The sequence below is a fragment of the Salmo salar genome, chromosome 17 (assembly GCF_965601325.2).
Source record: "Salmo salar chromosome 17, fSalSal1, whole genome shotgun sequence".
NCBI classification, from domain to species: domain Eukaryota; kingdom Metazoa; phylum Chordata; class Actinopteri; order Salmoniformes; family Salmonidae; genus Salmo; species Salmo salar.
The window spans coordinates 42851454-42874118 of NC_138307.1; the positions used below are offsets into that span (position 1 = coordinate 42851454).

A 22665-nucleotide genomic window follows, 5' to 3' on the forward strand; every position below is an offset into this window, starting at 1 on the left:
TGCTACAGCATACTGTCTGTCTGCTGTCTGTCTGTCAGTCACCACACTACCCTGCTACAGCTTACTGTCTGTCTGCTGCCAGTCACCACACTACCCTGCTACAACATACTGTCTGTCTGCTGTCTGCCAGTGACCACACTACCCTGCTACAGCATACTGTTTGTCTGCTGTCTGCCAGTCACCACACTACCCTGCTACAACAAACTGTCTGTCTGCTGTCTGTCAGTCACCACACTACCCTGCTACAGCATACTGTCTGTCTGCTGTCATTTGCCTCACTACCCTTCTACAACATACTGTCTGTCTGCTGTCTGTCACCACACTACCCTGCAGCAACTTACTGTCTGTCTGCTGTCAGTCACCACACTACCCTGCTACAGCATACTGTCTGTCTGCTGCCAGTCACTACACTACCCTGCTACAGCATACTGTCTGTCTGCTGCCAGTCACCACACTACCCTGCTACAACATACTGTCTGTCTGCTGTCTGTCACCACACTACCCTGCTACAGCATACTGTCTGTCTGCTGTCTGTCACCACACTACCCTGCTACAACATACTGTCTGTCTGCTGTCTGCCAGTCACCACACTACCCTGCTACAGCATACTGTCTGTCTGCTGTCTGCCAGTCACCACACTACCCTGCTACAACTTACTGTCTGTCTGCCAGTCACCACACTACCCTGCTACAACATACTGTCTGTCTGCTGTCAGTCACCACACTACCCTGCTACAACATACTGTCTGTCTGCTGCCAGTCACCACACTACCCTGCTACAGCATACTGTCTGTCTGCTGCATGTCACCACACTACCCTGCTACAGCATACTGCCTGTCTGCTGCCTGTGACCACACTTCCCTGCTACAGCATACTGTCTGTCTGCTGTCTGCCAGTTCCCGTCTCTCTGTCCTCCCTCCTACCCGTCTCTCTGTCCTCCCTCCTAACCCTGTTTCGTTCCTGTCTCTCTGTCCTCCCTCCTACCCGTCTCTGTCCTCCCTCCTACCCGTCTCTCTGTCCTCCCTCCTACCCGTCTCTCTGTCCTCCCTCCTAACCCTGTTTCGTTCCCGTCTCTCTGTCCTCCAGTTGAAGCAGCGTCAGGAGGCAGTGAATGGGAACCCGATGGCTCTGGATGAATTGAGAGAAGCGATTCTCCTAGCAGAGGAGGCCTACCCTGGGATCTCTGACTCCCTGGTCACACAGCTGGTTAACAGACTGCAGAGGTGTGACTGCTAACTCCTATACCCTACTACCCTACCACTAACCCCTATACCCTACCACTAACCCCTAGTACCCTACCACTAACCCCTATAACCCTAGTACCCTACCACTAACCCCTATACCCTAGTACCCTACCACTAACCCCTATACCCTAGTACCCTACCACTAACCCCTATACCCTAGTACCCTACCACTAACCCCGGGTACCCTACCACTAACCCCTAGTACCCTAGTACCCTACCACTAACCCCTAGTACCCTACCACTAACCCTAGTACCCTACCACTAACCCCTAGTACCCTACCACTAACTCCTATACCCTAGTACCCTACCACTAACCCCTAGTACCCTAGTACCCTACCACTAACCCCTATAACCCTAGTACCCTACAACTAACCCCTATAACCCTAGTACCCTACCACTAACCCCTATAACCCTAGTACCCTACCACTAACCCCTATAACCCTAGTACCCTACCACTAGCCCCTATAACTCTAGTACCCTACCACTAGCCCCTATAACCCTAGTACCTTACCACTAGCCCCGAGTACCCTACCACTAACCCCTATACCCCTAGTACCCTACCACTAACCCCTATAACCCTAGTACCCTACCACTAACCCCTAGTACCCACTAACCCCTAGTACCCTACCACTAACCCCTAAAACCGAGTACCCTACCACTAGCCCCTATAACCCAAGTACCCTACCACTAACCCCCAGTACCCTACCACTAACCCCTATAACCCTAGTACCCTACCACTAACCCTAGTACCCTACCACTAGCCCCTATAACCCTAGTACCCTACCACTAGCCCCTATAACCCTAGTACCCTACCACTAGCCCCTATAACCCTAGTACCCTACCACTAGCCCATATAACCCTAGTACCCTACCTCTAACCCCTATAACACTAGTACCCTACCACTAACCCCTAGTACCCTACCACTAACCCCTATAACCCTAGTACCCTACCACTAACCCCTAGTACCCTACCACTAACCCTTATAACCCTAGTACCCTACCACTAACCCCTATAACCCTAGTACCCTACCACTAGCCCCTATAACCCTAGTACCCTACCACTAGCCCCTACAACCCTAGTACCCTACAACTAACCCCTATAACCCTAGTACCATACCACTAACCCCTATAACCCTAGTACCCTACCACTAACCCCTATTACCCTACCACTAACCCCTATAACCCTAGTACCCTACCACTAACCCCTATAACCCTAGTACCCTACCACTAGCCCCTATAACCCTAGTACCCTACCACTAACCCCTATAACCCTAGTACCCTACCACTAACCCCTAGTACCCTACCACTAACCCCTATAACCCTAGTACCCTACCACTAACCCCTATAACCCTAGTACCCTACCACTAACCCCTATAACCCTAGTACCCTACCACTAACCCCTAGTACCCTACCACTAACCCCTATAACCCTAGTACCCTACCACTAAACCCTATAACCCTAGTACCCTACCACTAACCCCTATAACCCTAGTACCCTACCACTAGCCCCTATAACCCTAGTACCCTACCACTAACCCCTATAACCCTAGTACCCTACCACTAACCCCTAGTACCCTACCACTAACCCCTATAACCCTAGTACCCTACCACTAACCCCTATAACCTTAGTACCCTACCACTAACCCCTATAACCCTAGTACCCTTCCACTAACCCCTAGTACCCTACCACTAACCCCTATAACCCTAGTACCCTACCACTTACCCCTATAACCCTAGTACCCTACCAATAACCCCTATAACCCAAGTACCCTACCACTAGCCCCTATAACTCTATTACCCTACCACTAACCCCTATAACCCTAGTACCCTACCACTAGCCCCTAGTACCCTACCTCTAACCCCTATAACCCAGATACCCTACCACTAACCCCTATAACCCTAGTACCCTACAACTAACCCCTATAACCCTAGTACCCTACAACTAACCCCTATAACCCTAGTACCCTACCACTAACCCCTATAACCCTAGTACCCTACCACTAGCCCCTATAACCCTAGTACCCTACCACTAACCCCTATAACCCTAGTACCCTACCACTAACTCCTATAACCCTAGTACCCTACAACTAACCCCTATAACCCTAGTACCCTACAACTAACCTCTATAACCCTAGTAACCTACCACTAACCCCTATAACCCTAGTACCCTACCACTAACCCCTATAACCCTAGTACCCTACCACTAACCCCTAGCACCCTACCACTAACCCCTATAACCCTAGTACCCTACCACTAACCCCTATAACCCTAGTACCCTACCACTAGCCCCTATAACCTTAGTACCCTACCACTAACCCCTATAACCCTAGTACCCTACCACTAACCCCTAGTACCCTACCACTAACCCCTATAACCCTAGTACCCTACCACTAAACCCTATAACCCTAGTACCCTACCACTAACCCCTATAACCCTAGTACCCTACCACTAGCCCCTATAACCCTAGTACCCTACCACTTACCCCTATAACCCTAGTACCCTACCACTAACCCCTATAACCCTAGTACCCTACCACTAGCCCCTATAACTCTAGTACCCTACCACTAACCCCTATAACCCTAGTACCCTACCACTAGCGCCTAGTACCCTACCTCTAACCCCTATAACCCAGATACCCTACCACTAGCCCCTATAACCCTAGTACCCTACCACTAACCCCTATAACCCTAGTACCCTACCACTAACTCCTATAACCCTAGTACCCTACCACTAGCCCCTATAACCCTAGTACCCTACCACTAACCCCTATAACCCTAGTACCCTACCACTAGCCCCTATAACCCTAGTACCCTACCACTAGCCCCTATAACCCTAGTACCCTACCACTAACCCCTATAACCCTAGTACCCTACCACTAACCCCTATAACCCTAGTACCCTACCACTAGGCCCTATAACCCTACCTCTAACCCCTATAACCCTAGTACCCTACCACTAGCCCCTATAACCCTAGTACCCTACCACTAACCCCTATAACCCTAGTACCCTACCACTATCCATACCCAGCTGGTTACGTTAATAGCCAATGCGTATGAATTTGTCTGTTCTGATTACTGACTATAATTTAGTTTATCATAATCTCCCTCCATCTAATCCCATTACCTGATTACTGACTGTACCTTAGTTTATCCTAATCTCCCTCCATCTAATCCCACTACCTGATTACTGACTGTACCTTAGTTTATCCTAATCTCCCTCCATCTAATCCCACTACCTGATTACTGACTGTACCTTAGTTTATCCTAACCTCCCTCCATCTAATCCCACTACCTGATTACTGACTGTACCTTAGTTTATCCTAACCTCCCTCCATCTAATCCCACTACCTGATTACTGACTGTAATTTAGTTTATCCTAACCTCTCTCCATCTAATCCCACTACCTGATTACTGACTGTAATTTAGTTTATCCTAATCTCCCTCCATCTAATCCCACTACCTGATTACTGACTGTACCTTAGTTTATCCTAACCTCCCTCCATCTAATCCCACTACCTGATTACTGACTGTACCTTAGTTTATCCTAACCTCCCTCCATCTAATCCCACTACCTGATTACTGACTGTACCTTAGTTTATCCTAATCTCCCTCCATCGAATCCCACTACCTGATTACTGACTGTACCTTAGTTTATCCTAACCTCCCTCCATCTAATCCCACTACCTGATTACTGACTGTACCTTAGTTTATCCTAATTTCTCTCCATCTTCTCTCTCCTCTCTCTCTTAGATTTTCTTCAGGCAGGAAGTCTTCGTGCTCTTCTCCCTAGTGATTGGCTCTCTGCCCCAGCCCGCCTCTCCCAGGCCCCGCCCCCTGTCTGTGGTCCAGTCAGAGGCTAGAGGTCAGCCTGGACAACACCACATATTCCCGCCGGAGAACACTGAACACACCAGACGCTTGGTGATCAACTCCAAGGCCTCTTTGAGTAGCTTGATAAACCTGTGGAGTTAACACTGCTGGAGAATTAACCCAAGAGCAAGGAGGAGAACCCATCAGTATGGACCCATCAGTATGGACCCATCAGTATGGACCCATCAGTATGGACCCAGTCTGACTGGAACCAGAGGAGGACCCATCAGTATGGACCCAGTCTGACTGGAACCAGAGGACCCATCAGTATGGACCCAGTCTGACTGGAACCAGAGGACCCATCAGTATGGACCTAGTCTGACTGGAACCAGAGGACCCATCAGTATGGACTCAGTCTGACTGGAACCAGAGGAGAACCCATCAGTATGGACCCAGTCTGACTGGAACCAGAGGACCCATCAGTATGGACCCAGTCTGACTGGAACCAGAGGACCCATCAGTATGGACCCAGTCTGACTGGAACCAGAGGACCCATCAGTATGGACCCAGTCTGACTGGAACCAGAGGAGGACCCATCTGTATGGACCCAGTCTGACTGGAACCAGAGGAGAACCCATCAGTATGGACCCAGTCTGACTGGAACCAGAGGAGGACCCATCTGTATGGACCCAGTCTGACTGGAACCAGAGGAGAACCCATCAGTATGGACCCAGTCTGACTGGAACCAGAGGAGGACCCATCAGTATGGACCCAGTCTGACTGGAACCAGAGGAGAACCCATCAGTATGGACCCATCAGTATGGACCCAGTCTGACTGGAACCAGAGGTCCCATCAGTATGGACCCAGTCTGTCTGGTACCAGAGGAGGACCCATCAGTATGGACCCAGTCTGACTGGAACCAGAGGACCCATCAGTATGGACCCAGTCTGACTGGAACCAGAGGAGGACCCATCAGTATGGACCCAGTCTGACTGGTACCAGAGGAGAACCCTCTGTGGGCTGTCTGCTCCTCTCTTTATGAACCTCAGGTGAAGTGCTTTAGATGGATGGCTCCTCCGACCCACTGGGGGCGCTGTGCTCTGTGGGATTTATTTGTATACAAAGCAACCTGTATATATGTTCAGCTGTCTCTGATGTTGCAGACATCAGTCACTGTGTACAAACGGTCATGATGTGCTTTTGTAGATAATGTTGAAGGTAAATATTTAAGATTGAAGTCACTCTAATGAACAAAATGCCTCGACTGTTTTTTTTTTTTTTAGCTGCGTCGTGAACGTTTGTTCAGCGGGTTTTACTGAGCGGTGAAACTCAAACAGCACTTTGTGAGTTTGACCCTGTTGGCCTAGGTCGTAACCGTGGTAACCAACCACGGGCAGGAAGTTCACTACAGAGGGACAGCTCAGTGTATATATAGACACTGTTCTGTTGATGGGTAGTGAGTTCACCCAGCTCAGTGTATATATAGACACTGTTCTGTTGACGGGTAGTGAGTTCACCCAGCTCAGTGTATATATAGACACTGTTCTGTTGATGGGTAGTGAGTTCGCCCAGCTCAGTGTATATATAGACACTGTTCTGTTGATGGGTAGTGAGTTCGCCCAGCTCAGTGTATATATAGACACTGTTCTGTTGATGGGTAGTGAGTTCACCCAGCTCAGTGTATATATAGACACTGTTCTGTTGACGGGTAGTGAGTTCACCCAGCTCAGTGTATATATAGACACTGTTCTGTTGACGGGTAGTGAGTTCACCCAGCTCAGTGTATATATAGACACTGTTCTGTTGACGGGTAGTGAGTTCACCCAGCTCAGTGTATATATAGACACTGTTCTGTTGACGGGTAGTGAGTTCACCCAGCTCAGTTTATATATAGACACTGTTCTGTTGACGGGTAGTGAGTTCACCCAGCTCAGTGTATATATAGACACTGTTCTGTTGACGGATAGTGAGTTCACCCAGCTCAGTGTATATATAGACACTGTTCTGTTGACGGGTAGTGAGTTCACCCAGCTCAGTGTATATATAGACACTGTTCTGTTGACGGGTAGTGAGTTCACCCAGCTCAGTGTATATATAGACACTGTTCTGTTGACGGGTAGTGAGTTCACCCAGCTCAGTGTATATATAGACACTGTTCTGTTGACGGGTAGTGAGTTCACCCAGCTCAGTGTATATATAGACACTGTTCTGTTGACGGGTAGTGAGTTCACTCAGCTCAGTGTATATATAGACACTATTCTGTTGACGGGTAGTGAGTTCACTCAGCTCAGTGTATATATAGACACTGTTCTGTCAATGGGTAGTGAGTTCACTCAGCTCAGTGTATATATAGACTAGAGGTCGACCGATTAATCGGAATGGCCGATTAATTAGGGCCGATTTCAAGTTTTCATAACAATCGGAAATCAGTATTTTTGGCCACTGATTTGCCGTTTAAAAAAAATTATATATATATTTATTTATTTTTTACACCTTTATTTAACTTGGCAAGTCAGTTAAGAACACATTCTTATTTACAATGACGGCCTAGGAACGGTGGGTTAACTGCCTTGTTCAGGGGCAGAAAGACCTTGTCAGCTCGGGGATTCAATCTTGCAACCTTACGGTTAACTAGTCCAACGCTCTAACCACCTGCTTTACATTTGTTACGGCTTGGTAATTGTGGAGGAGGAATGAGGCGCAGGAAGCAGCGAACACAGGGTAGTGGTGTTTTTAATATACACTCACAAAAAACCAAATGTTCCCACACACAGGGGAGAAAATACATACGGCGTCCAACAACGTCGACACGAACACAAGCCGTCTCACAAGAAACAATCATTAATCCCGCACGAACAGGAGCAGGCCAGCTAAACTAAATAGCCCCTCAAATGGCTAATTGACCACAGGTGTCACAAAATAAAAAAAGGGAAAAGCAAAAGGGAATCGGTGGCAGCTAATAGGCCGGTGACGACGACCGCCGAGCGCCACCCGAGCAGGAGGGGGCGCCACCGTCGGTGGGAATCGTGACAGTACCCCCCTCCTGACGCGCGGCTCCCGCAGCGCGCCGACACCGGCCTCGAGGTCGACCCGGAGGGCGAGGCGCAGGGCGATCCGGACGGAGGTGGTGGAACTCCCTCAACATAGATGGGTCCAGGACGTCCGCCGCCGGCACCCAGCACCTCTCCTCCGGGCCGTACCCCTCCCAGTCCACGAGGTACTGTAGGCCCCTCGCCCGGCGTCGCGAGTCCAGAATGGCCCGTACGCTGTACGCCGGGGACCCCCCGATGTCCAGAGGGGGCGGAGGGACCTCCGGCACCTCATCTTCGTGAAGGGGACCAGCTACCACCGGCCTGAGGAGAGACACATGAAACGAGGGGTTAATACGGTAATAGGAAGGGAGTTGCAACCGATAACACACCTCGTTTATCCTCCTCAGGACTTTGAAGGGCCCCACACACTGCGGCCCCAGCTTCCGGCAGGGCACGCGGAGGGGCAGGTTCCGGGTCGAGAGCCAGACCCTGTCTCCCGGTGCGAACACGGGCGCCTCACTGCGGTGGCGGTCAGCACTCCTCTTCTGCCGTGCACTGGCCTCCTTTAGTGAGTCCTGGACGGCTCTCCAGGTCTCCTCGGAGTGCTGCACCCAGTCCTCCACCGCAGGAGCCTCGGTCTGACTCCGGTGCCATGGTGCCAGGACCGGCTGGTAACCTAACACACACTGAAAGGGTGATATGTTAGTAGAGGAGTGGCGAAGTGAGTTCTGGGCTAACTCAGCCCAGGGAATATACCTCGCCCACTCCCCTGGCCGGTCCTGGCAATACGACCTCAGGAACCTGCCCACCTCCTGGTTCACCCTCTCCGCCTGCCCATTGCTCTCGGGGTGATAACCGGAGGTCAAACTGACCGAGACCCCCAGCCGCTCCATAAACGCTCTCCAGACCCTGGATGTGAACTGGGAACCTCGATCAGAGACAATGTCCTCCGGCACCCCGTAGTGCCGGAAGACGTGGGTAAATAGGGCCTCCGCAGTCTGCAGGGCCGTAGGGAGACCGGGCAATGGGAGGAGACGGCAGGACTTAGAGAACCGATCCACAACCACCAGAATCGCCGTGTTCCCCTGAGAGGGGGGAAGATCTGTCAGGAAGTCAATGGACAGGTGCGACCATGGTCGTTGTGGAACGGGGAGGGGCTGTAACTTCCCTCTTGGTAGATGCCTAGGAGCCTTACTCTGGGCACACACCGAACAGGAAGAGACATAGGACCTCACGTCCTTAGCTAAGGTGGGCCACCAGTACTTCCCCCTTAGACTCCCCACTGTCCTCGCCTCACCAGGATGACCCGCAGTAGGTAGCGTGTGCGCCCACCGAATCAAACGATCACGAACACCGAGCGGCACATACATGCGCCCCACGGGCACCTGCGCAGGCGCAGGTTCCAACACCAATGCCCGCTCGATGTCCGCGTCCACCTCCCATACCACAGGTGCCACCAGCCTAGACGCTGGAATGATGGGAGTTGGATCGATGGGCTGGTCCTCCGTGTCATAGAGACGGGACAGCGCGTCGGCCTTAGTATTTAGGGAACCCGGTCTATAGGAGATGGTAAACCTAAACCGGGCGAAGAACATGGCCCACCTCGCCTGACGTGGATTCAGTCTCCTCGCTGCCCGGATGTACTCCAGGTTTCGGTGGTCAGTCCAGATGAGAAAGGGGTGTTTAGCCCCCTCAAGCCAGTGCCGCCACACCCTCAAAGCTTTAACCACTGCTAGCAACTCCCTGTCCCCCACATCGTAGTTACGCTCCGCCGAACTGAGCTTCTTCGAAAAGAAAGCGCAGGGGCGGAGTTTCAATGGCGCACCCGAGCGCTGTGATAGCACGGCACCCACCCCAGCCTCGGATGCGTCCACCTCCACTACGAACGCTAAAGACGGGTCCGGGTGCGCCAACACGGGTGCGTCGGTGAACAGCGTCTTCAATTTCTTGAAGGCTCCGTCCGCCTCCGTCGACCATCGCAAACGCACCGGCCCCCCCTTCAGCAGTGAGGTAATGGGAGCCGCTACCTGGCCAAAACCCCGGATAAACCTCCGGTAGTAATTGGCAAAGCCTAAAAACCGCTGCACCTCCTTCACCGTGGTTGGAGTCGGCCAATTACGCACAGCCTTAACGCGGTCACACTCCATCACCACCCCCGTGGTGGAAATGCGATAACCCAGAAAGGAGACGGCTCGTTTGGAAAACTCACACTTCTCAGCCTTAACGTATAGGTCATGCTCCAGCAGTCTACCAAGCACCTTGCGCACCAGGGACACATGCGCGGAGCGGGTGGCGGAATATATCAGAATGTCATCGATATATACAATCACGCCCTGCCCGTGCAGGTCCCTGAGAATCTCGTCAACAAAGGATTGAAAGACGGCTGGAGCATTTTTCAACCCATACGGCATGACGAGGTACTCATAATGGCCCGATGTGGTACTAAAGGCGGTTTTCCACTCGTCTCCCTTTTTGATACGCACCAGGTTATACGCGCTCCTGAGATCCAGTTTTGTGAAGAACTGCGCTCCGTGAAATGATTCCACCGCCGTAGCGATGAGAGGTAGTGGGTAACTAAACCCCACCGTAATAGCGTTTAGACCTCAGTAATCAATGCACGGATGCAGACCTCCCTCCTTTTTCTTCACAAAAAAGAAACTCGAGGAAGCGGGTGAGATGGAGGGCCGAATGTACCCCTGTCCCAGGGATTCCGTGACATATGTCTCCATAGCCGCCGTCTCCTCCTGTGACAAGGGGTACACGTGACTCCTGGGAAGCGCAGCGTTAACCTGGAGATCTATCGCACAATCCCCCTGTCGATGAGGTGGTAATTTAGTCGCCCTCTTTTTACAAAAAGCGATCGCCAAATCGGCGTATTCAGGGGGAATGCGCATGGTGGACACCTGGTCTGGACTCTCCACCGACGTGGCACCTATGGAAACTCCTAGACACCTACCTGAACACTCCTCTGACCACCCCTGGAGAACCCCCTGTTTCCACGAAATACGGGGATTGTGACCAGCCAGCCAGGGGACCCCCAGCACCACCGGAAACGCAGGCGAGTCAATAAGGAAAAAACGAATGCGTTCCTTATGATTCCCCAGCGTTACCATGTCCAGTGGCACCGTAGACTCCCTGACTAGCCCTGACCCTAATGGTCGGCTATCTAGGGAGTGCACGGGGAAAGGGGAATCTATCGGCACCCGCGGAATGCCCAGCTTAATGGCAAGTCCACGGTCCATAAAATTCCCAGCTGCGCCTGAATCGACTAGCGCCCTATGCTGGGAAGAGGGAAAAAATTTAGTAAACAAAACAGGTAAAAACACATGACCAACAGGGGGTTCTGGGTGAATCTGGTGCTGACTCACCTGAGGTGACCGAGAAGTGTTCTGCCTACCATCTCGACTCCCAGACTGGCTCCTCCGGCACCGGTCGGCCGTGTGTCCTCTCCGACCACAGCTGGTGCAGGAGGAGCCACCTCCTCCGGTGCCCCTTGGCACGGCCCCCCCTACCTCCATAGGGGTAGGGGCGGGGGTGCACGGGGGTGGAACGGGCAGGACCCTCTCTGAACGCCCGCGGGCAGCCAGCAAGTTGTCCAGTCGTATGGACATATCTATCAGTTCGTCCAGGGACAGAGCTGTGTCCCGACAGGCCAGCTCCCTGCGGACGTCCGCCCGGAGACTGCAGCGGTAGTGGTCTATGAGGACCCTGTCGTTCCACCCCGCCCCAGCAGCCAAGGTCCTGAAGTCCAGCGCGAAGTCCTGGGCACTCCTCGTCTCCTGCCTGAGGTGGAACAGCCGTTCACCCGCCGCTCTTCCTTCTGGAGGGTGGTCGAACACGGCCCGAAAGCGGCGGGTGAACTCCGGGTAGTGGTCCCTCGCCGAGTCTGGACCGTTCCAGACCGCATTAGCCCACTCCAGAGCTCGGCCCGTCAGGCAGGAAACGAGGGCACTCACGCTCTCCTCCCCCGTGGGAGCAGGTCTGACGGTGGTCAGGTACAGCTCAAGCTGGAGCAAAAACCCCTGGCACCCAGCCGCCGCCCCATCGTACTCCCTCGGGAGCGCCAGACGAAGCGCGCCAGAGCCAGACGTCATGGGAGGCGAAGATAGCTGTATCAGGGGAGGTGGAGGTGGAGAGAGGATACCACTTCTCTCCCATCTGTCCATCCTCTCCATCATCTGGTCCATTGCTGATCCGATGCGATGGAGGACTGTCGTGTGGTGGAGTACGCGTTCCTCCATCGAGGGCAGAGGAGTGGCCGCTGCTCCCGCTGATTCCATGCCTTCTATCGAGGTGCGGGATTCTGTTACGGCTTGGTAATTGTGGAGGAGGAATGAGGCGCAGGAAGCAGCGAACACAGGGTAGTGGTGTTTTTAATATACACTCACAAAAAAACAAATGTTCCCACACACAGGGGAGAAAATACATACGGCGTCCAACAACGTCGACACGAACACAAGCCGTCTCACAAGAAACAATCATTAATCCCGCACGAACAGGAGCGGGCCAGCTAAACTAAATAGCCCCTCTAATGGCTAATTGACCACAGGTGTCAAAGTGAAAATAAAAAAAGGGAAAAGCAAAAGGGAATCGGTGGCAGCTAATAGGCCGGTGACGACGACCGCCGAGCGCCACCCGAGCAGGAGGGGGCGCCACCGTCGGTGGGAATCGTGACAACATTGTACTCCACGAGGAGCCTGCCTGTTACACGAATGCAGTAAGAAGCCAAGGTAAGTTGCTAGCTAGCATTAAACTTATCTTATAAAAAACAATCAATCAATCATAATCACTAGTTAACTACACATGGTTGATGATATTACTAGTTTATCTAGCCTGTCCTGCGTTGCATATAATCGATGTGGTGCGCATTCACGAAAAAGGACTGTCGTTGCTCCAATGTGTACCTAACCATAAACATCAATGTCTTTCTTAAAATCAATACACAAGTATATATTTTTAAACCTGCATATTTAGTTAATATTGCCTGCTAACATGAATTTCTTTTAACTAGGGAAAATGTGTCACTTCTCTTGCAAACAGAGTCAGGGTATATGCAGCAGTTTGGGCAGCCTGGCTCGTTGCGAACTGTGAAGACTATTTCTTCCTAACAAAGACAGCCGACTTCGCCAAACGGGGATGATTTAACAAAAGCGCATTTGCGAAAAAAGAACAATCGTTGCACGACTGTACCTAACCATAAACATCAATGCCTTTCTTAAAATCAATACACAGAAGTATATATTTTTAAACCTGCATATTTAGCTAAAAGAAATCCAGATTACCAGGCAATATTAACCAGGTGAAATTGTGTCAGTTCTCTTGCGTTCATTGCACGCAGAGTCAGGGTATATGCAACAGTTTGGGCCGCCTGGCTCGTTGCGAACTAATTTGCCAGACTTTTACGTAATTATGACATAACATTGAAGGTTGTGCAATGTAACAGGAATATTTAGACTTAGGGTTGCCACCCGTTCGATAAAATACAGAATGGTTCTGTATTTCACTGAAAAAATAAACGTTTTGTTTTCGAGATGATAGTTTCCGGATTTGACCATATTAATGACCTAAGGCTCATATTTGTGTGTTTATTATATTATAATTAACCTGTTAGGGCTAGGGGGCAGTATTTGCACGGCTGGATAAAAAAAATGTACCCGATTTAATCTGGTTACTAATCCTACCCAGTAACTAGAATATGCATATACTTATTATATATGGATAGAAAACACTCTAAAGTTTCTAAAACTGTTTGAATGGTGTCTGTGAGTATAACAGAACTCATTTGGCAGGCAAAACCCTGAGACATTTTCTGACAGGAAGTGGATACCTGATGTGTTGTATTAGCTTTAAACCTATGCCATTGAAAAACACAGGGGCTGAGGAATATTTTGGCACTTCCTATTGCTTCCACTAGATGTCACCAGCCTTTACAAAGTGTTTTGAGTCTTCTGGAGGGAGATCTGACCGAACAAGAGCCATGGAACGATGATGGCCCATTAGACACCTGGCGCGCGAGTTCATGTTGGGTACCCTCGTTCCAATACGTTATAAAAGAGTATGCATTCGTCCACCTTGAATATTATTCATGTTCTGGTTAAAAAAGGCCCTAATGATTTATGCTATACAACGTTTGACATGTTTGAACGAACGTAAATATATTTTTTCCCCTCGTTCATGACGAGAAGTCCGGCTGGCTTAGATCATGTGCTAACAAGACGGAGATTTTTGGACATAAATGATGAGCTTTTTTGAACAAAACTACATTCGTTATGGACCTGTGATACCTGGAAGTGACATCTGATGAAGAGAATCAAAGGTAATGGATTATTTACATAGTATTTTCGATTTTAGATCTCCCCAACATGACGTCTAGTCTGTATCGCAACGCGTATTTTTCTGGGCGCAGTGCTCAGATTATTGCAAAGTGTGATTTCCCAGTAAGGTTATTTTTAAATCTGGCAAGTTGATTGCGTTCAAGAGATGTAAATCTATAATTCTTTAAATGACAATATAATATTTTACCAATGTTTTCTAATTTTAATTATTTAATTTGTGGTGTTGACTTGACTGCCGGTTATTGGAGGGAAACGATTTCCTCAACATCAATGCCATAGTAAAACGCTGTTTTTGGATATAAATATGAACTTGATAGAACTAAAAATGCATGCATTGTCTAACATAATGTCCTAGGAGTGTCATCTGATGGAGATTGTAAAAGGTTAGTGCATCATTTTAGCTGGTTTTATGGTTTTGGTGACCCTGTCTTTGAATTGACAAAACATTACACACAACTCTTGTAAATGTACTGTCCTAACATACTCTAAATTTATGCTTTCGCCGTAAAACCTTTTTGAAATCGTAAAACGTGGTTAGATTAAGGAGATGTTTATCTTTCAAAGGGTGTAAAATAGTTGTATGTTTGAAAAATTTGAATTTTGACATTTATTTGGATTCAAATTTGCCGCTCTTGAAATGCACCTGCTGTTGATGGAGTGCACCACGGGGGGGACGCTAGCGTCCCACCTAGCCCATAGAGGTTAAGTCTATGATTTGATAGAGCAGTCTGACTGAGCGGTGGTAGGCACCAGCAGGCTCGTAAGCATTCATTCAAACAGCACTTTCGTGCGTTTTGCCAGCAGCTCTGTGCAATGCTTCAAGCATTGCGCTGTTTATGACTTCAAGCCTATCAACTCCCGAGATTAGGCTGGTGTAACCGATGTGAAATGGCTAGAGGTTAATGGAGGTGTGTCTACAGATACACTGTATTAATGGAGGCGTGTCTACAGATACACTGTATTAATGGAGGCGTGTCTACAGATAGACTGTATTAATGGAGGCGTGTCTACAGATACACTGTATTAATGGAGGCGTGTCTACAGATACACTGTATTAATGAAGGCGTGTCTACAGATACACTGTATTAATGGAGGCGTGTCTACAGATACACTGTATTAATGGAGGCGTGTCTACAGATACACTGTATTAATGGAGGCGTGTCTACAGATACACTGTATTAATGGAGGTGTGGAGGAGGTGTGTCTACAGATACAATGTATTAATGGAGGTGTGTCTACAGATACACTGTATTAATGGAGGTGTGTCTACAGATATACTGTATTAATGGAGGTGTGTCTACAGATACACTGTATTAATATATAAAGCCATTCATATGAAAACCAGCTCAAGCATATCAACTTACCCACATTACAGTCCATGAAATGCGGTGCCGTTATGCAGAATTTAAATTGTACGGCCTTTTAACTTGCAGCGATGGACCCTTGACTGTCTTCATTATAAGCTACACCGACTTTCTCTGTTTCCTATTTCTATCATTCTAAATACACTACATGGCCAAAGGTATGCGAACACCCGTTCAAATTAGTGGATTCGACTATTTCAGCCACACCCATTGCTGAAAGGTGTATAAAACCGAGCACACAGCCATGCAATCTCCATAGACAAACATTGGCAGTAGAACGGCCTGTACTGAAGAGCTCAGTGACATTCAACGTGGCACTGTCATAGGATGCCACCTTTCCAACAAGTAAGTTCATCACATGTCTGCCCTGCTAGAGCTGCCCCAAGGTCAACTGTAAGGGCTGTTATTGTGAAGTGGAAACGTCTAAGAGAAAGAACGGATTAGCTGCAAAGTGGTAGACCACACAATCTCACAGAACGGGACTGTCGAGTGTTGAAGCGTGTAGCACGTAAAAAAAAATCACATGTCCTCTGTTTCAATACTCACTACCGAGTTCCAAACTGCCTCTGGAAGCAACGTCAGCACAATAACTGCTTGTCGCGATCTTTATGAAATGGGATTCCATGGCCGAGCAGCCAAGATCACCATGAGCAATGCCAGGCGTCGGCTGGAGTGGTGTGAAGCTCGCCAACGTTGGACTCCGGAGCAGTGGAAACGCGTTCTCTGGAGTGGTGCGAAGCTCGCCGACGTTGGACTCCGGCGCAGTGGAAACGCCTTCTCTGGAGTGATGATTCACGCTTCACCATCTGGCAGTCCGACAGGCGAATCTGGGTTAGGCAGATGCCAGGAGAAAGATGCCTGCCCGAATGCATAGCGCCAACTGTAATGTTTGGTGGAGGAGGAATTATGGTCTTAATGATGGTGTTGGATTCGTGCCTGGCGACGCAGTCGAGGGTGAACAGGGAGTACAGGAGGGGACTGAGCACGCACCCCTGAGGGGCTCCAGTGTTGAGGATCAGCGTGGCGGATGTGTTGTTGCCTACCCTCACCACCTGGGGGCGGCCCGTCAGGAAGTCCAGGATCCAGTTGCAGAGGGAGGTGTTTAGTCCCAGGGTCCTTAGCTTAGTGATGAGCTTTGAGGGCACTATGGTGTTGAACGCTGAGCTGTCGTCAATGAATAGCATTCTCACATAGGTGTTCCTTTTGTCCAGGTGGGAAAGGGCATCGGGTGGGTAAATGATTTGCTGATGTCAACGCTGTGAACATGGTGGTGGTGGGGTTATGGTATGGGCAGGCATAAGCAACGGACCACGAACGCAATTGCATTTTATCTATGGCAATTTGAATGCACAGAGATACCGTGACAAGATCTTTAGGCACATTGTTGTGCCATTCCTCCGCCGCCATCACCTCAACTTTCAGCATGATAATGCACGGCTCCATGTCGCAAGGATCTGTACACTTCCTGGAAGCTGAAAATGTCCCAGTTCTTCCATGGCCTGCATACTCACCAGACATGGCACCAATTTAGCATGTTTGGGATGCTCTGAATCAATGTGTATGACGGCGTGTTTTTAGTTGTATTTATTTACAGAAAACAAGTGATGGACAACAAATTATTATAATAAAAAAATATATAGTGTGGTTGGAAGCACAAGGGCTTGTATATAAAAACAGTGTGGTTGGAAGCCCAAGGGCTTGTATATAAAAACAGTGTGAATGGAAGCCCAAGGGCTTGTATATAAAAACAGTGTGAATGGAAGCCCAAGGGCTTGTATATAAAAACAGTGTGGTTGGAAGCCCAAGGGCTTGTATATAAAAACAGTGTGATTGGAAGCCCAAGGGCTTGTATCAGTGTGGTTGGAAGCCCAAGGGCTTGTATATAAAAACAGTGTGGTTGGAAGCCCAAGGGCTTGTATATAAAAACAGTGTGGTTGGAAGCCCAAGGGCTTGTATATAAAAACAGTGTGGTTGGAAGCACAAGGGCTTGTATATAAAAACAGTGTGGTTGGAAGCCCAAGGGCTTGTATATAAAAACAGTGTGGTTGGAAGCCCAAGGGCTTGTATATAAAAACAGTGTGATTGGAAGCCCAAGGGCTTGTATATAAAAACAGTGTGGTTGGAAGCACAAGGGCTTGTATATAAAAACAGTGTGATTGGAAGCACAAGGGCTTGTATATAAAAACAGTGTGGTTGGAAGCCCAAGGGCTTGTATATAAAAACAGTGTGGTTGGAAGCCCATGGCTGGTATATAAAAACAACTAAAAAACAATGTACCATACATAAGTACAAAAAGGTAGAAGACCCAGCAGGTTATTGATATAGATTAGTATGGTAGTAGACCCAGCAGGTTATTGATATAGATTAGTATGGTAGTAGACCCATCAGGTTATTGATATAGATTAGTATGGTAGAAGACCCAGCAGGTTATTGATATAGATTAATATGGTAGTAGACCCAGCAGGTTATTGATATAGATTAGTATGGTAGTAGACCCAGCAGGTTATTGATATAGATTAGTACGGTAGTAGACCCAGCAGGTTATTGATATAGATTAGTATGGTAGTAGACCCAGCAGGTTATTGATATAGATTAGTATGGTAGTAGACCCAGCAGGTTATTGATATAGATTAGTATGGTAGTAGACCCAGCAGGTTATTGATATAGTTTAGTATGGTAGTAGACCCAGCAGTCAGGTTATTGATATAGATGAGGAATAACAAGGTCTAATTGTCGAACCCTGTGGTATGCCAGAATATCTTGGCCCTGGTGGATGCACAGCCGTTTGTGTTCCAGTTCCTGCCAATATCAAACTACTTCCCACAGCCGTTGAAGAGGAGTGGGACAACATTCCACAGGCCACAATCAACAGCCTGATCAACTCTATGCGTCACGCTGCACGAGGTAAATGTTGGTCGCTCCAGAAACTGACTGGCTTTCTGATCCGTGCCCCTACCTTTTCTGAAGCAATCTGTATTCCCAGGCATGTGAAATCCATAGATTAGGGCCTAATATATGTATTTCTATTGACTGATTGATTTCCTTATGTGAACTGTATCTCAGTAAAGTCTTTGAAATTGTTGCATGTTGCGTTTATAGTTTTGTATATAATTTACGATCCCCTTATACAAACGGCTTACTCATTTACCTAGCTCTTATCAATAGTTAAGAACGCTGTTATCAGGCTTAAGTTCAAGGTCAGAATACACGTAGAGAGAAACCTGCTAATGACGTTCCATTTACGGGCGCTTACCTCGGGTTGGAAATCCGCCCCAGGAACCAAACTAATCTGCTAATGACGTTCCCTTTACGGGCGCTTACCTCGGGTTGGAAATCCGCCCCAGGAACCAAACTAACCTGCTAATGACGTTCCCTTTACGGGCGCTTACCTCGGGTTGGAAATCCGCCCTAGGAACCAAATTAAACTGGGATGGAGTGGTCTGATTTTGTCCAATAGAAACTCTCATTTTCGTTGCAAAACAAAGCGGTTTGCTACGGTTTGGACTAATGGATTACCTTACACCTTGGCGAACAATATCACGACACAAAGTAAGACTCATCCTCTTTATTGAAGCACATGACTGCCAGGGACTCAACTTGGTGTGGAATTAATACCAAGACTCTCTGGCAACATCAAACCCAAAACAACTATATCTCCAGTACACACAACACTGTACTGGGAAATGAATAGGAATGCTGGAATGGTCATTCATTCAGTATGTCCTCTTTCTAATAAAATAGGATAAGCAAAAATACATTCATTATGTTGCTTTTGCTACATGGTGCAAAATAAATCATTGTAAAAAATTATTTACAATATCAAAGTCAGAATTTACTCATAAAGCTGTATCGAAGGATTAATGTTTATAAGATTAAGTTCCAATGGTTCTCTCTCCGAGACCTGTTAAAATTGGTTAATGAGGAGGAAGTGGAGGAGGAAGTGGTGTGAATGGGGAGTTTTACATCTTGCTCTGTTTGACTTCTTGGTTAAGTTGCTCAACAACTGAATCCTTCTTCTTCTTGTCAGAACCCTTGCTGCTCTTACTGCAGTCTGAGTCCTTTCTCTCCATCTCAACCTGATCTCTCTTCTTCTTCTTCTCCTCCGGCTCGTGTTCCGGCTGGCGTAACTCGGCCTCGATCTCCGCTGGGTCAGTGTAGGTGTAGAAGTAGGACATGATGGCGAACACAATACACACCACCACAAGGAGAGAGGCAAACAGGATGTATTCTGCCCACTGGAACACAAACAGAAACACAGGGGTTAATATCACTACTCTGCTCCCTGGAACACACAGGGGTTAATATCACTACTCTGCTCCCTGGAACACACAGGGGTTAATATCACTACTCTGCTCCCTGGAACACACAGGGGTTAATATCACTACTCTGCTCCCTGGAACACACAGGGGTTAATATCACTACTCTGCTCCCTGGAACACACAGGGGTTAACATCACTACTCTGCTCCCTGGAACACACAGGGGTTAACATCACTACTCTGCTCCCTGGAACACACAGGGATTAATATCACTACTCTTCTCCCTGGAACACACAGGGGTTAATATCACTACTTTGCTCCCTGGAACACACAGGGGTTAATTATATCACTACTCTGCTCCCTGGAACACACAGGGGTTAATATCACTACTCTGCTCCCTGGAACACACAGGGGTTAATATCACTACTCTGCTCCCTGGAACACACAGGGGTTAATATCACTACTCTGCTCCCTGGAACACACAGGGGTTAATATCACTACTCTGCTCCCTGGAACACACAGGGGTTAACATCACTACTCTGCTCCCTGGAACACACAGGGGTTAACATCACTACTCTGCTCCCTGGAACACACAGGAGTTAACATCACTACTCTGCTCCCTGGAACACACAGGGGTTAATATCACTACTCTGCTCCCTGGAACACACAGGGATTAATATCACTACTCTGCTCCCTGGAACACACAGGGGTTAACATCACTACTCTGCTCCCTGGAACACACAGGGGTTAACATCACTACTCTGCTCCCTGGAACACACAGGGGTTAACATCACTACTCTGCTCCCTGAACACACAGGGGTTAATATCACTACTCTGCTCCTGAACACACAGGGTTAACATCACTACTCTGCTCCCTGGAACACACAGGGATTAATATCACTACTCTTCTCCCTGGAACACACAGGGGTTAATATCACTACTCTGCTCCCTGGAACACACAGGGTTAATTATATCACTACTCTGCTCGCTGGAACACACAGGGTTAATATCACTACTCTGCTCCCTGGAACACACAGGGGTTAATATCACTACTCTGCTCCCTGGAACACACAGGGGTTAATATCACTACTCTGCTCCCTGGAACACACAGGGGTTAATATCACTACTCTGCTCCCTGGAACACACAGGGGTTAATATCACTACTCTGCTCCCTGGAACACACAGGGGTTAACACACAGACAACAAGGTTTAGATATGAATGAATTTAGGTCCAATCTGACCTCAGTTCAGTGGTCAGTATTGTTTAGAAGGTTGTATAGGGTTCTAGAGGTTAGAAGATCCGTAGTCACCTGATCTGGGAGCTGTGCTGCCTCGGCAACAATCAGCACTATGATGTTGCCCACGGCGACGGTGAACAGCCAACCAGCCTGCAGCACCGACTTCATGTTGCTAGGTGCCTGCGTGAGGTTTTGGGTTAGAGATGAGAATTGAAAGTTAATTGACGAAGAAAACAGATCAGAGTTGAGTTGTGTTGTGGATGACAAGAAAGGTAAAGGTGTGTGACGGGTGAGAGAGGACAGTGGCGCCCCCTACCTGTGAGTAGGAGAACTCCAGGCCAGTCACAGAGAACACCACCTCGCCTGCTGTCATGAGGAAGTACTGGGGGATCTGCCAGCCCATGTGGATGGTGTTGGGCTGGATGTCTTCCACCACCTGGATGGCCTGCCAACACTGGACACAGTAATCAACACATTAAACACTGTTTTCTACTAAATGGATATACAGAAAACAACAGAAAAACATGCTTTAAAACCCCTGGAGAACAGCTCATCATGGACCTTCACAACACAATCACACACAGCAAACAGAACAACATGCTTTAAAACCCCTGGAGAAAAGCTCATCATGGGCCTTCACAACACAATCACACACAGCAAACAGAACAACATGCTTTAAAACCCCTGGAGAAAAGCTCATCATGGGCCTTCACAACACAATCACACACAGCAAACAGAACAACATGCTTTAAAACCCTGGAGAACAGCTCATCATGGACCTTCACGACACAATCACACACAGCAAACAGAACAACATGCTTTAAAACCCCTGGAGAACAGCTCATCATGGACCTTCACGACACAATCACACACAGCAAACAGAACAACATGCTTTAAAACCCCTGGAGAACAGCTCATCATGGACCTTCACGACACAATCACACACAGCAAACAGAACAACATGCTTTAAAACCCTGGAGAACAGCTCATCATGGACCTTCACAGCTCATTGTTAGCTTGGTTAAGGGTTCGGTGTTATAGGATAGAGGACTTACATCAGGGCTTCCGATGGTGAACGTGGACGGTATGACGAGGGTGAAGGCGCTGCCAAAGCCCAGCTCTTTAGAGTACAGACATGATGCGCCCCCACTGTCCATGATGGTAAACTCCGCCCTGAGACACACAACAGCCAATCAGATCTCTCTCTCTCTCTCCTCTCTCTCTCTCTCTCTCTCTCTCCTCTCTCTCTCTCTCTCTCTCTCTCTCTCTCTCTCTCTCTCTCTCTCTCTCTCTCTCTCTCTCTCTCTCTCTCTCTCTCTCTCTCTCTCTCTCTCTCTCTCTCTCTCTCTCTCTCTCTCTCTCTCTCTCTCTCTCTCTCTCTCTCTCTCT

General features: G+C 48.5%; 2 protein-coding genes across 3 annotated transcripts in view; one reads left to right on the top strand and one right to left on the bottom strand.

Moving 5' to 3' along the window:
* Nucleotides 1-6306, top strand: part of LOC106575832 (serine/threonine-protein kinase 24) — a 445978-nt gene extending 439672 nt beyond the window's left edge. For both annotated transcript variants that reach the window (XM_082963783.1, XM_082963784.1), the window contains exons 9-10: nucleotides 1086-1222; nucleotides 4990-6306. In XM_082963783.1, coding sequence (XP_082819909.1) covers nucleotides 1086-1222; nucleotides 4990-5029 — 177 coding nt within the window. In that variant the 3' untranslated portion in view covers nucleotides 5030-6306. The remainder of the gene's footprint in view (nucleotides 1-1085; nucleotides 1223-4989) is intronic.
* Nucleotides 6307-19331: 13025 nt separating this feature from the next.
* LOC106577464 (solute carrier family 15 member 1) overlaps nucleotides 19332-22665 on the bottom strand; it is a 367351-nt gene continuing 364017 nt past the window's right edge. Inside the window, exons 18-21 of the mRNA XM_082963785.1 lie at nucleotides 22332-22449; nucleotides 21593-21730; nucleotides 21349-21456; nucleotides 19332-20016 (exon numbers count right to left, since the gene is read on the bottom strand). Of these exons, the coding sequence (XP_082819911.1) occupies nucleotides 19741-20016; nucleotides 21349-21456; nucleotides 21593-21730; nucleotides 22332-22449 (640 nt within the window). The 3' untranslated portion in view covers nucleotides 19332-19740. The remainder of the gene's footprint in view (nucleotides 20017-21348; nucleotides 21457-21592; nucleotides 21731-22331; nucleotides 22450-22665) is intronic.